The 15,251-nt window shown below is 36.6% G+C and overlaps 1 protein-coding gene across 2 annotated transcripts in view; it reads left to right on the forward strand.

Moving 5' to 3' along the window:
* The window catches only part of LOC127873137 (multiple coagulation factor deficiency protein 2 homolog), a 29,454-nt gene that overhangs the window by 1,161 nt on the left and 13,042 nt on the right, over positions 1-15,251 (forward strand). Inside the window, exons 2-4 of one of the 2 annotated variants that reach the window (XM_052416779.1) lie at positions 3,410-3,623; positions 10,201-10,358; positions 14,564-14,699. In XM_052416779.1, coding sequence (XP_052272739.1) covers positions 3,410-3,623; positions 10,201-10,358; positions 14,564-14,699 — 508 coding nt within the window. The remainder of the gene's footprint in view (positions 1-3,409; positions 3,624-10,200; positions 10,359-14,563; positions 14,700-15,251) is intronic. The other variant, XM_052416780.1, reaches the window with a different exon arrangement.

Below are 15,251 nucleotides of genomic sequence, written 5' to 3' on the forward strand. Positions count from 1 at the left end.
TTATATTAATATATTTACCTTGCAATGTACATTTAAGTTCCATCCTGTTTCAATAAACTGTACAGCACGACAAACATAATAAAGCAATTTATGCATATGAATCTGATTATACACAGATCCACTAACATATAAATGAAACCATGTTTGTCTTATCCCATTTTCTAACAATAATCTTGCCAGATGTTTAAAATAACATTGCGAGTAAATTGATCGCTAACAATATGCAAACACTCGTTTCCGTGACATACATCCACCAAGTAGATTACAAATAAATAAATAATGTTGCTATCTAAAACATTTGTATGCATCGTTGATTATCACAGACATTTTATTAATTCCTTCTCAGTTTATAAGCTCCATCGTTAATTCGATCGTTTACGACGTTATTTGCCATTTTTGCCGAGTCGCAATTTAATTCTTTATAGTCCAGGTGCGCATAGCAACGTTAAATCGTATACGCGATTCGCATTTTGTTAAAATAGTATACGTCTCAGTAATTATTTCAAATAAAGATGTTATCAATAAGGGCGCGTGGCGAAATTTGCCTTTGAAAAGAAGGGCGCATGGCGAAATTTGCCTTTGAAAAGGGCAGCGTGGCGATCCGGGAGGGCGGCGTGGCTTTTCGCCACGCTTAAATGGCCTGGGAAAAACACTACGCAAAATCCTTTCTAGCCTGTAATTACTCTGACTCGAACTCTGCTTGGTTGTCCTTTAAGAATGAACTTATGCGTCTAAGCTCCATCCATATCCCATCAAAACAAACTAAGGTACATCGTGACCTGCCCTGGATAAATCCTTCCATCATACGCCAAATAAGAAAACATAATCGACTGTACTCAAAACTTAAGAAGTCAACAACCAACTCACCTTACCTAATACAAAAATTTAAAAAGCTTAGAGGCCAAATCCAAAAGCAAATTAGAAACTCCTACTGGTTGTATTTAGACAAGGTAATTTTCTCAAATGATTCGCAACCAGGGGTAAATAAGAAATTTTATTCTTTTGTCATGTCAAATAAAACAGAAAATTGTGGAGTAGCCCCCCTCAAGAGTGATGGTCAAACTTTTACGGATGCAAAGACTAAGGCAAACATATTAAACAAACAGTTTGAGTCAGTCTTCTCTTGTTCACAGCCTCTAAGTCTCTCTCAGTCCTGTAAACAAATACTCACCCTACAAAATCATCCAAAGATGCAAAATATCACTATCACCGAGGATGGAGTACGAAAACTCCTTAAAGGTTTAAACCCCAGTAAACCCTCAGGATCGACCAGATATCCCCAAGGTTATTAAAGGAACTTTACCATGAAATAGCCCCTGTCCTGACCCATATCTTCAGAATTTCTCTGAAATCAGGTATTGTCCCCAATAACTGGAAGCATGCAGTCATTGCTCCTGTGTACAAGAAGGGCCCTAAATGTAAACCCTGTAACTACAGACCTATTTCCCTAACCTGTATTGCCTCTAAGCTTATGGAGCACATACTAGTCTCAAATATCATGTCTTTTTATGATGAACATCATATCTTAAGTCCATTCCAACACGGTTTCAGGTCAAAACACAGCTGTGAAACCCAGCTCATTAGTTTTTCCCAGGAAGTCTATGACAATCTAGAACAAGGTCAACAAAATGATATCATAGTTATGGACTTCAGCAAAGCTTTTGATAAAGCCGATCATCACAAACTTCTCCTAAAATTACATAGACTAGGCATAAACACCGAGACCATTAGTTGGATCAGGTCATTCCTTTACGGGCGAACCCAGCAGTTGCCGTCAAGGGCCATAACTCTGACAACCTCTCTGTCTTATCTGGCGTCCCTCAAGACTCCGTCCTCGGACCTTGCCTATTCCTCTCATACATAAACAACCTCCCTGACACTGTTAAGAGCAAGGTAAGACTCTTCGCAGATGATACCATAGTTTATCTAACAGTTAAATCGACCCAAGATGCACAAACCCTCCAAAATGATCTCTTTAATCTTGAAAACTGGGAATCCGATTGGTCCATGGAATTTAACCCCGACAAATGTGAAATTCTTAGAATCAGCCACAAGAAACATCCTGTCCTTTTTCCATACAAACTTCATGGCATAGAACTTAAGACAACAGAGGCTGCAAAATATTTAGGTGTCCCCATAAGTAACGACCTGTCATGGACCAATCACATAAACAATACTAGAAATGGCGCGGCAGAGGCCGACGCGTATCCCCACGCCGAATGTTTGACCTAGGTGTGCCCCAGGGTTGGTAATGGGGCCATGCATAGCTGAGATTGACCGTATTGTCATAAGAGAAGTTCATCATCAATTAGAAGTGAATTGGTGTAGAAATGAAGAAGTTATAGTAAAAGGCAATTTTGGGTGGGTGTGACATATGTGGGCAGGGCGCCCCAGGGTTGGTAATGGGGCCATGCATAGTTGAGATTGACTGTATTGTCATAAGAGAAGTTCAATATCAATTTGAATTGAATCGGTGTAGAAATGAAGAAATTATAGTAAAGGCAATTTTGGGTGGGTGTGGTCTATGTGGGCGGGGCCCCAGGGTTGGTTATGGGGCCATGCATAGTTGAGATTGACCCTAATGTCATAAGAGAAGTTCAGTATCAATTTGAAGTGAATCCGTGTAGAAATGAAAAAATTATAGTAAATGGAAATTTTTGGTGGGTGTGGCCTATGTGGGCGGGGCGCCCCAGGGTTGGGAATGGGGCCATGCATGATTGAGATTGACTGTATTGTCATAAGAGAGGTCCTGTATCAATTTGAAGTGAATCGGTGTAGAAATAAAGAAGTAAATGTAAAATAACCTAAAAAAATGAGTGATAATTTCTGACGCGGCCCCACCCCAACCGCTATAACTTTTGACCCAGGGGTCAGATCAAAATTCCAAATAGTGCAGGGTCGCACATATGCTCATAGCTACCATGTGTGTAAGTTTCAAGGTTCTAGTACTTTTAGTGTAGGAGGAGATAGTGGCCAGGACGGACGGACAGACAGACAGACGGACGGACGGACGGCGGAGATAACCACAATATCCCCACCTTTTTTTCAAAAAGCGTGGGGATAATAACATCTAAGGCCAGCAATTCACTCAGATTCATCAAAAGAAATATCAAAACTTCAAATAAAAAGGTTAAAGAGACTGCCTACAAAACTTATGTAAGGCCACAGTTAGAATACTGCTCCACTGTTTGGAATGACACTTTACGCACATGCATTAAAGCCATTTTTCACAGAGCACGGCCCAATTATAGTTGAGTTAAAATTTGCAATAAAATTTCTTATTTGCTTGACTGTACTCAGTTTAGAAGCTAGGAAGGTGATAGACTTAAGATAAGTAGACCACACATTTTAAGGATTTTACAGAACATTGTGAAGGTACATCACATTGTTTCTTCGTTTTTGTTTACAGACAGAATGAATTCCATAATCACAACAACTGTCTGTATCCTGTTGTCAGTGTGTGTGAGTCATGTAACCTCACAGGGTGCCCATCCTCCGGGCGTTCCTCCCCCAAACATGAACCAACAACACCATCAACACCAAGGGCAAGCGCAGGAAATCCATGGAACTCAAGGCAGAAACGTTCATCCAGAAGGCTTCGGAGTCAATCCCCATGATGCTGAGTAGGTGTCTTCATTATTTGAGCCTCGGTCTGGAAAAATTGGGCTTAATGCACATGCTTAAAGTGTCATCCCAGATTTGCTTGTGCATTCCTCACAGGCTAATCAGGGAAAACACTTTCCATCTAAACTGGATTTTTGGAAAGAAGAGTGTAACTTTTAAAACAAAAAAACATAAGAGCGTTAAGTATTGACCCTAATTAGCGTGTGCGTATTGCACAGGCTTATCTGAGATGACTTTTTATGCACTTGCATTCAGCCCGGTTTTCCCAAACCCGACTTTTATATATTGGTTCTCAAATGTATTTAAACAATTTAGACTGCAAAGAAGTCCCAAAAATGACCGAAGCATAGTAAAATATCATTCTCATCTATAAAATTGCACATATTTATAATAAATTATATTAAAATTTAAAAAAGTTTGCAATTATGTTATTTTGTTTACGCATTTTTAGCTAATCTATTTTTTTAAATAAAAAAATTGAGCTATTGTCATCACCTTGGTGTCAGCGTCGGCGTCCGGTTAAGTTTTGCGTTTAGGTCCACTTTTCTCATAAAGTATCAATGCTATTGCATTCAAACTTGGTACACTTACTTACGCTCGATTGGTCATTGTCGGCTCGGGTACTTCTTACATGTACCCCGGGTACTCTTAAGTATACTTACATGTACCCCGGATACGGTAAATATACTTAATCGTACCCGGGAAAATTAACGATAAATCGGTCGTTGTCGGCTATTTTTTGGAAATAATTATATTTACATATATGTCAATTTTCTGTAAAATGGCATCTGTATTATCGAAACTCATACTCAAAAAGCATGTTGATGCAGATTTTTTAAAAAGAGAAGTTTTATTTAAGATAATCGGTAGCGCGTTTTACCACATCGGATTTGGGGCGGAAATACTTGGGTACAGTCTAATATCGACCGGGTACAATTAAGTATATTTACCGTACCCGGGGTACATGTTAGTATACTTAAGAGTACCCAGGGTACATGTAAGTAGTACCCGAGCCGACAATGACTAATCGAGCCTTACTTACTATCATGAGGGGACTGGGAAGGCAAAGTTAGATAATTCTGGCTTGCATTTTGACAGAATTATGTGCCCTTTTTATGTCCCCCACTATAGTAGTGGGGGACATATTGTTTTTGCCCTGTCTGTTGGTCTGTTGGTTGGTTGGTTTGCGCCAACTTTACCCAACATTTTGCAATAACTTTTGCTGTATTGAATATAGCAACTTGATATTTGAAATGCATGTGTATCTCATGGAGCTGCACATTTTGAGTTGTGAAAGGTCAAGGTCATCCTTCAAGGTCAGAGGTCAAATAAATGTGGCCAAAATCGCTCATTTTATGAATACTTTTGCAATATTGAAGATAGCAACTTGATATTTGGCATGCATGTGTATCTCATGGAGCTGCACATTTTGAGTGGTGAAACGTCAAGGTCATCCTTCAAGGTCAGAGGTCATATATGTGGCCCAAATCGCTTTTTTTATGAATACTTTTGAAATATTGAAGATAGCAACTTGATATTTGGCATGCATGTGTATTGCATGGAGCTGCACAATTTGAGTGGTGAAAGGTCAAGGTCATCCTTCAAGGTCAGAGGTAAAATATATGTGGCCCAAATCGCTTATATTATGAATACTTTTGCAATATTGAAGATATCAACTTGATATTTGGCATGCATGTGTATCTCATGGAGCTGCACATTTTGAGTGGTGAAAGGTCAAGGTCAAATATATGGGTCAAAATTGCTCATGTAATGTCACTTCTGCAATATTGAAGCTAACAATTTTATATTTGAAATGCATGTGTATCTCATGGAGCTGCACATTTTGAGTGGTGAAGGGTCAAGGTCATCCTTCAAGGTCAAACGTCATATAGGGGGACATTGTGTTTCACAAACGCATCTTTTTATACTTAGAAAATTGAAAATTTTGGTTAAGTTTTGTGTTTAGGTCCATTTTATTCCTTAAGTATCAAAGCTATTGCTTTCATACTTGCAACACTTACTAACTATCATAAGGGGACTGTGCATGCAAAGTTATGTAACTCTGACTGGCATTTTGATGGAATTATGGGCCCTTTATACTTGAAAATTTGGTTAAGTTTTGTGTCCACTTTACCCCTTACGTATCATAGATATTGCTTTCATACTTGGAACACTCACAAACTATCATAAGGGGACAGTAAAGGACAAGTTGCATAACTCTGGTTGTCATTTTTACAGAATTATGGCCCTTTTTTGACTTAGTAACTTTGAATATATGGTTACATTTTGTGTTTAGATTCAGTTTACTTCTAAAGTATCAAGGCTATTGCTTTTAAACTTAAAATACTTTCATGCTATCATGAGGGTACTGTACCTGGCAAGTTGAATTTCACTTTGACCTTTGAATGACCTTGGCTCTCAAGGTCAAATTATTAAATTTTGCTAAAATTGCCATAACTTCTTTATTTATGATTAGATACAATTGATACTTTGACAAAACAACTCTTACCTGACATACCACAATTGACTCTGTCCAAACCATCCCCCACGCCCCCCTCCCCCCTCAATCCCCCCCTTATTTTTTTTTTAATTAAAGATCATCTAATAAATGACCACCACACCCTCACACTATACCCCCCCCCCCCCACCCCCACCCCAAAAAAATAATTTTTATGCCCCCGGTAGGGTGGCATATAGCAGTTGAACTGTCAGTCAGTATGTCTGTCTGTCAGTCCGAAAAACACTTTAACATTGACAATAATTTTGTCACTTTTTAAAATAGCAACTTGACATTTGGCATGCATGTGTATCTCATGGAGCTGCACATTTTGAGTGGGGAAAGGTCAAGGTCAAGGTCATCCTTCAAGGCCAAATTTCAAATTTATGGTGTCTGTCCGTCCGAAAACATTAACATTGGCCATAACTTTTTCAATATTGAAGATAGCAACTTGATATTTGGCATGCATGTGTATCTCATGGAGCTGAACATTTTGAGTGGTGAAAGGTGAAGGTGAAGGTCATCCTTCAAGGTCAAATGTCAAATATATGGCGTCTGTCCGTCCGTAAACTTTAACATTGGCCATAACATTTTTAATATTGAAGATAGCAACTTGATATTTGGCATGCATGTGTATCTCATGAAGCTGCACATTTTGAGTGGTGGAAGTTCAAGGTCAAGGTCATCCTTCAAGGTCATCCTCCAAGGTAAAAAAAATATAATTCAAAGCGGCGTTCTCATGAAGCTGCACATTTTGAGTGGTGGAAGTTCAAGGTCATCCTTCAAGGTCAAGGTCATCCTTCAAGGTCAAAGGTCAATAAACAAATAAAAAATTTCAAAGCGGCATTGTCATGAAGCTGCACATTTTGAGTGGTGGAAGTTCAAGGTCAAGGTCATTCTTCAAGGTCAAGGTCATCCTTAGAGGTCAAAGGTAAAAAAAATATCAAAGCGGCGTTATCATGAAGCTGCACATTTTGAGTGGTGTAGGTTCAAGGTCAAGGTCATCCTTCAAGGTCAAGATCATACTTCAAGGTCAAAGGTCAAACAAAATATGAAAAAAATCAAAGCAGCGTTATCATGAAGCTGTGGTGGAAGTTCAAGGTCAAGGTCATCCTTCAAGATAAAAAAAACAAAAAAATCAAAGCGGCGTTCTCATGAAGCTGCACATTTTGAGTGGTGGAAGTTCAAGGTCAAGGTCATCCTTCAAGGTCAAGGTCATCCTTCAAGGTCAATGGTCAAAAAAAAAAAATCAAAGCGGAGTTCTCATGAAGCTGCACATTTTGAGTGGTGGAAGTTCAAGGTCAAGGTCATTCTTCAAGGTCAAGGTCATCCTTCAAGGTCAAAGGTCAAAAAATGAATAATTTCAAAGCGGCATTATCATGAAGCTGCACATTTTGAGTGGTGTAAGTTCAAGGTCATCCTTCAAGGTCAAGGTCATCCTTCAAGGTCAAAGGTCAAAAAAATATTTCAAAGCGGCCTTCTCATAAAGCTGCACATTTTGAGTGGTGGAAGTTCAAGATCAAGGTCAACCTTCAAGGTCAAAGGTAAAAAAAATAAAATAATAATTTCAAAGCGGGGCAATAGGGGGCATTGTGTTTCTGACAAACATATCTCTTGTTTTTTTCAAACATGGTTAAAAACACAAATATTTATTTTTATTATTTTATTTTTGAAATACGGTCACACCATCCCACCCAAGAATCCCCCCCTCCAAAAATTTTTATTTTTTTTGTGCATTTTTTTTGCATTTTTGAAAGATAATGTAATAAATGACCACACCCCCACACTATACACCCCTCTCCACTCCACCCTTCCATCCTTTGTGATTGAAATTGAGACAGGTCCCTACACCTTTAAAAAGAAAAATAGATGAGCGGTCTGCACCCGCAAGGGGGTGCTCTTGTTTATTTAGCTCAGTCGCATTGGGAGCCTATGGCTTGTTGAGATTTTTTAGACAGTCTTTTGGGTAGAATCAGTTCTTGTGTTTTTGGTTTGAATCTAGGTGTATACTCTCCTAGAGTGAGGGTTGACCCAGACTTTCCAGATATCTCGGCAGACACTATCTATTACACCAATCCCAAACCTTCCAGATATTTCGGCAGACACTATCTATTACCCCAACTCATAAGTTATACATGTATGCTTCAGAGACCCAAAGTATTGTTCATTGGCGGATAAATTATTTCTTATCTGTAATATCATATTGTTCATTCCCTGGTTTTGATGTAGTGGTGTCCTAATGATTTGTCTATTACAAAATTTAATTTTAATTTTTTTATTTTATACCCCAAAGAAGTATTTAACAGTCAACATATCAGTTTTGAAAATCTTTTTATACCCCCTCCATGACAGTGGCTCTGTTCATGGGTGTCACTGTGTGTGACAATAAATGTTGCCTCTAGAGTGTTAGAGCCTCTGTACTGACCAGAGGTGCAGCATGCAGGCTGTGTGTGTTGGAGGGGGGCGGGAGGAGCAGCCTGGGGGCTAATTATTGGACTATTTTACTTAAAGGGGCCTTTTCACGTTTTGGTTATTTGACAAAATTGAAAAAAGTTGTTTCATATTCGCAAGTTTTCGTTGTAGTTATGATATTCGCAAATTGTCGTTGTAGTTATGATATTTGTGAGGAAAACGTAATACTGAACATTTACCATGCTCTAAAATAGCCTTTATATGCATCTTTTGACAATTTAAAAACCTGAAAATTATAAAGCGTTGCAACGCGAAACGATTGAATGATTTGGAGAGTTCTGTTGTTGTCGTTATATTTTATGAAACTACGAGGATCGCTTTTATGAAGTATAAAATACATAATTGATTGTGTAAGGAAGGATGGCAGAGAGGTCTAATGCGCAGACTTTTTACTTCAGGACTCTATGGGATCAGTGGTTCGAGTCCTGCTGAGGGTTACCTTTTGTTCTTTTTTAAAATTTTATTCTTGATTTTTTACTGGAGCTTTTTAGATCCAATGTTTACATTTATCAATATCAAGCATTTAATGACAAACTTCAAAACATGCCAAAATCTGTGAAAAAGGCCCCTTTAAGATCTTTAACCCATACTGCAACCTACTACAAAATGTAGCCAGTGCACGCATTTCCCCAAGAATTGTTCAAGGCACATCGGCAAAGCAGCGCAGATCTATTTAATCACTGTTTCATATAATTTATCAGGTCATTCATGCAGATTTATATATATGTATATATATATGGATAAAAATTGTTATTTAATTGCTGGCAACTATTTATTGTTGCATCAAATATGGTATCAGTGTTTTAAATATTGTTCAAATGAGACATTATTCCACATCGGTATTTTCAAATGTAATTAAAATGTTCATAGCTGAATCTTATTGCAGAAGTTTACTGTTCAGGGGATATTAACAAATTCTACCAGCAAATAAACAGTTCATATATTTCATGAAAATCCTGTGTCTTGATTGAAAGTGTGTGAAAATTACCCTTCATTTACAAGGTTAGGTCATCCTTCTGGAAAGTGTGGAATTTAATATCTGATTGAATAAAAAATGTGTAGCGCAGAGAACCTTAAGAACTTTACTTTTGATTAGAAAAAGTGTTAAGCATTTAATTTTTTTTATTTCAAACCATTTATCTAATTTAAAACATATTGTTACTGCTGTATCTACAGCGCTACACTTATTGAGAAAGGTCAGTATTGATCTGTGACTAGTACAGTTATTGTATACACCTCTTTGTGAAAAACATATATCGTGTTCTATGTGCATTTATGTACAACTCTTTATATTGTTATTGTTTGTCGCACTACACATCAAGTATATATATAAGAGTTATTTCCCTTGTTCTATATAGCTTACTTTTGTGTGACTTTTATCTAGCTAAGTTTAATTCTGTGTTTATTATGCTATAGAGGTTTGCAGTGAAATTAAATCCAACAAACCAGAATGAAATATTATTACTTGTGATAAAAAAATATATATCAAAGGCTGGCCTTTACAAACACGACTGTATGAACATGCCTGCCACAGGCTGTTCGGCTACAAGACACATACATTTTATTTGATTGCTAACATACTCATAATGTTTACTTTATCATATCAGGCATATAAAGGAGCATTTGAAAGACGTAGTAGAAAAACCCAAAGAAGAAATGACAGAGGAAGAGCTGGAATTCCACTATTTCAAACTGCATGATTACGATGGAAATAACAAGCTGGATGGGGTTGAAATCACCAAAGCTATCACGCATTTTCACGACGGTAAGTGGCGCTTGTTTTTTTCCACTTTCTTTGCTGTTGGTAACTGTTGTTTATTTTTTTAATTTGAAAAGGTCTTTTATATCTGTTTCTTTAGCCAATCTCTATATATAATATATAATCTAGAAATTTGTTAAAACTAATTTAAAAACTGTTCAAGCTAGTTCTTTGTTTAGATATTTTATACTATTATAAATTTGTAAAAAATGTGTGATTTGTTTACTATTGTTGTTGAAAAGTTTGTGATTGTATACAGTGATCATTAAAATTATCATCTTACATAATGACAGCTTATTTGATAATGATGATGATGATGATGATGATGATGATGATGATGATGATGATGATGATGATGATGATGATTCAAGTAAATTGTTTTTCATTTGTGTTATATAAAAAATTGAGGGAATCTTGACTATAAAAAAATCTCCACCAAGTTTTAAATAAGACCCATTAGTAGTCAGGCAATGCTTTTATATCATGATTGGCCATGAAATTGTTCGGCAGGGACCATTCTTGTTTAGCGTGTAACACGCCACATGGAGGACAACTAATCGCAAGCCCAATATGGCTCTCCATCGGCCATTGTGTGACCACATTGACAACAAATCTCCATTTCCTAATTGTCGTACCAGAATTCCTTTCAATTAACATGACGGTCAGAATGTCTGATTGCACCAGATCAAATATTGGGGTCTCTGGAGGGCCGATCTTTCTCGCCTTGTTAGGCTCGTCTTTGTGCCATGCCTGCGGGGTATCCCTTGAAATAACGGGAGCCAGCCTATTGTCTCCTGCAAATAAGGGGCCAGCCAATAGATGTTCAGTAGCTGTTTTTTACAGGGACATTTGTCCTAAGCATCCATGTATAGAACTATTGTTACACAACTTGTTTACACCAAAAATTTGATATTGTTGTTTTATCTCTTTATGACCCAACAGAGTAGGAGGATTTAGATTGCAATTGTGTGTCTGTCTGTCCGGCGGTCTATACGTTCAGAAACTTGTGTTTTAAACTTCTTCTTAAGTATTGGGTGGATCTGGCTCAAACATTTCCAGTTGATAACCTTAATTTGTAGAGGATTGTTAGGACAGGATTGAGGCAGCAACAGTTTTTGCCAGAATTATGGCCCTTTTGTAAGTTAGTCCAACAAACAATGTAACATATATTTGGATCTGGCTCAAACTTTCACTGTGAAATGATTTTTATGTGTAAATGATTGCAAATAAGTTTATTTTTGCTGGAATGATTTTTGGCCGAATAATCCCCTTATTTTTGTGCGTTATAAATTTTAGTCCCAAAAAATTAATGTTGTATTTTGATCTCCTCTTCAAATAGTTAACGATTTGTGTTAAAACTAAACTTTCACAGTATTATGACCTTTCTGTAGATGATTGTTTAGTAAAGAATGTGGGCTGTGACAAGTTTAGGCAGAATTATGACCTTTTGTCTGTTTTTCCTCTATGTTCAACTCCATTTTAAGTACTGGATAGATCTTTCTAAAACTTTCACAGGATAGATCTTTCTGAAACTTTCACAGTTGAATGATTTTTTGGTGTAGATGATAATTAAGAAAAGAATTTTTGTTTGGCCTCAAACATAATTATTTGGCAGAATAATGGCCCGTTGTCTCTTTTCCATGAAAGAATATATTGTTCAAAAATTGTGTTGTTCTTACTACTTGAAAGATTTTTACTGCTGAATGTGTAGATCAGCATTCAGGCAGGACTTCTTACAGCAACAAGTGTTTGCCCTTTGTCTTTTCGTTCTCCATAGAATATATAATTGATTTGTCTTTGTCAAAACATAAGATTGGGAAGGGGGGGTCAGTCACCATCAGTGTCTTTGAATCTTTTCTAGTTATTTATAATTGTGCCCTATTTTATATAAAGCTGCATGACAGTTGCATTGATAATATTTTTAACCATTCAATTATTTACTGTTTATCTTTTAACAATAAATATATCCTGAAATGTCTGAGCATGCAATTGTTCAAGAACTCCAATAATCATATATTTAAGTAATTTGAAGAATTTTATTTTGCACTTTGGACATCTCTAACTAGCTTAAATAATCTTCATTATAAAGCATGTTCAATCTGAAGCCATGTATATATAATACGACAATTACTATCTTTCATTCATGGGTTGTTTGTAACAGTTCATGCTGTCATGATTACCCTCCCATCATTGACTTGACAACATGCAATTATGCCAAGTAGGAGGTCTATAGAATTCAGGGGGAGGTGCTATCATCATCACTTTTGCCAATCAGGAGTGCACATTTTTTGGCGAACACTTGGATATTGCATTGATCAATATTCCTGAGAGGCTCGTCTTATGACCGACATGAGAGAGTTTTTGCATGAAAGATAGTTTTGGGTTTGCAGACCTTTTTGTAGTTCGTACACAGTAATATTCAAAATGGAAAATTATGTAATGAACTTTGTCAATTCTTTATTTATTATGAGTTGGAATTCATTCTTTTTTTTTCATTGTCACATATAACAATATTGGAAAATATTTATGGTATCACAAAAGCTCGAAAGAAATGTTTTGATTTCATATTTTTAGCTCATCTATTTTTTGAAAAAAAATTATGAGCTATTGTCATCACCTTGGCGTCTGCGATGGCGTCTGGTTAAGTTTTGCGTTTAGGTCCACTTTTCTCATAAAGTCTCAATGCTATTGCATTTAAACTTGATACACTTACTTACTATCATGAGGGGACTGGGCAGGCAAAGTTAGATAACTCTGGCATGCATTTTGACGGAATTATGTGCCCTTTTTATACTTTGAAAAATTGAAAATTTTGGTTAAGTTTTGTGTTTAGGTCCATTTTATTCCTTAAGTATCAAAGCTATTGCTTTCATCATTGCAACACTTACTAACTATCATAAGGGGACTGTGCAGGCAAAGTTATGTAACTCTGACTGGCATTTTGACAGAATTATGTGCCCTTTTTATACTTAGAAAATTGAAAATTTGGTTAAGTTTTGTGTTTTGGTCCACTTTACCCCTAAAGTATCATAGATATTGCTTTCATACTTGGAACACTCGCACAATATCATAAGGGGACAGTAAAGGACAAGTTGCATAACTCTGGTTGTCATTTTGACGGAATTATGGTCCTTTTTTGACTAAGTAACTTTGCATATATGGTTAAATTTTGTGTTTAGATGCACTTTACTTCTAAATTATCAAGGCTATTGCTTTCAAACTTCAAATACTTTCATGCTATCATGAGGGTACTGTAACTGGAAAGTTGAATTTTACCTTGACCTTTGAATGACCTTGACTCTCAAGGTCAAATTATTAAATTTTGCTAAAATTGCCATAACTTCTTTATTTATGATTAGATTTGATCGATACTTTGACAAAACAACTCTTACCTGACAAACCACAATAGACTCCACCCAAACCATCACCCACGACCCCCCCCCCCCCCCCCCCCCCGAATCCCCCCACCCAAATTCTTAAAGATCATCTAATAAATGACCACCACACCCTAACACTATACCCCCCCACCCCCCCTCCAAAAAAAAAAGATTTTATTTTTAAACATGGTTAAAAAACAAATATTTTTTTTTTTTTTAATATGGTAAAAAAACACAAATATTTTTTTGTATTATTTTATTTTTGAAATACCGTCCAACCATCCCACCCAAAATTATTTTTTTTTGCATTTTGTTTGCATTTTTGGAAGATAATGTAATAAGTAATATATGACCTCACCACCACACTATACATCCCCTCCACCCCACCCCTCCCTCTTTTGTGATTGTAATTGAAATAGGTCCCTTCAACTTTAAAAAAAAATAGATGAGCGGTCTGCACCCGCAAGTCGGTGCTCTTGTTATTATCTAGGATTTTTTAGCTTGTTTTTTTTTATAAATATTTTTGTTTGACAATATATTAAAAGAATATTATTGATAGCTATCTGTAATAGCTACAAAATAATTGTGTTGGTGTATGCATGCATTTGGGTTTTGTTTAAATGAGATGGGAGCTATTTATGGTTTGCGCTCTGGGAAAACAGTGCTTAACGCATGTGTGTAAAGTGTTTCCCCAGATAAGCCTGTGCAGTGTGCACAGGCTAATTGGAAAAACATTTTGCACTTTTATGGGTTTTAGAGTGTCTGAAAACATAGAGTAATTACGGTACATGGTAAAGTACAGTATGTATATTGTTGTTGTTGTTATGTTTCTAGAGGAGGGTGAAGGGGAAAAGGACCCTAACACTGCAACCGATGCAACCGCTAAGGCAAATGTGAAGGTTTTTACTGATGAGGAAATTACAAATATTGTTGACATGGTTCTTAAAGAAGATGATTTGAACAATGACGGGTCAGTATGGCCTTTGTATGCAGTTGCAGCATCCCTCTTGTGTATGTGTGCTGTGTGTTCTTTATGCCTTGCAGTTTCCACAAAAATCAGACACTGTGCAACCTTCAGGTCCTGACAAATTGGCCTGGTATTTTTACAAAAAACCTTTCAGGGAAGTTTTGAAAGGTTGCATGCAAATTGGATCTTAAGACTGATTAAATGTTGAATGTATCGTAACGAGAGACCCTATGATATCTGTTTTCAATGCTTAAACAATGGGAAAATATTATTTTTGTTTGCAATATTTACTACATGTTTTTTATTAGAAGAAATGCATATGATTAAAAAATGACAATTAAATTAATTTTACGGGGAAAAAATTAACACAAGAGCTTTTTGACTTTTGCTCTTAGCACATACTTCCTTCATAATAATTACATTCTGCTCAAGTATCTGCAAGAAAAGCAAAATACTTTGAAATGGCGAATTATGTTGTTAGGCCACTAACAAGTACCATATTATCCATTTTGATGGCTGCCATTATATTATGTGTCTTTGTGGAGACTGCAGCTC

This window comes from Dreissena polymorpha, chromosome 3 (assembly GCF_020536995.1).
Source record: "Dreissena polymorpha isolate Duluth1 chromosome 3, UMN_Dpol_1.0, whole genome shotgun sequence".
NCBI lineage: Eukaryota > Metazoa > Mollusca > Bivalvia > Myida > Dreissenidae > Dreissena > Dreissena polymorpha.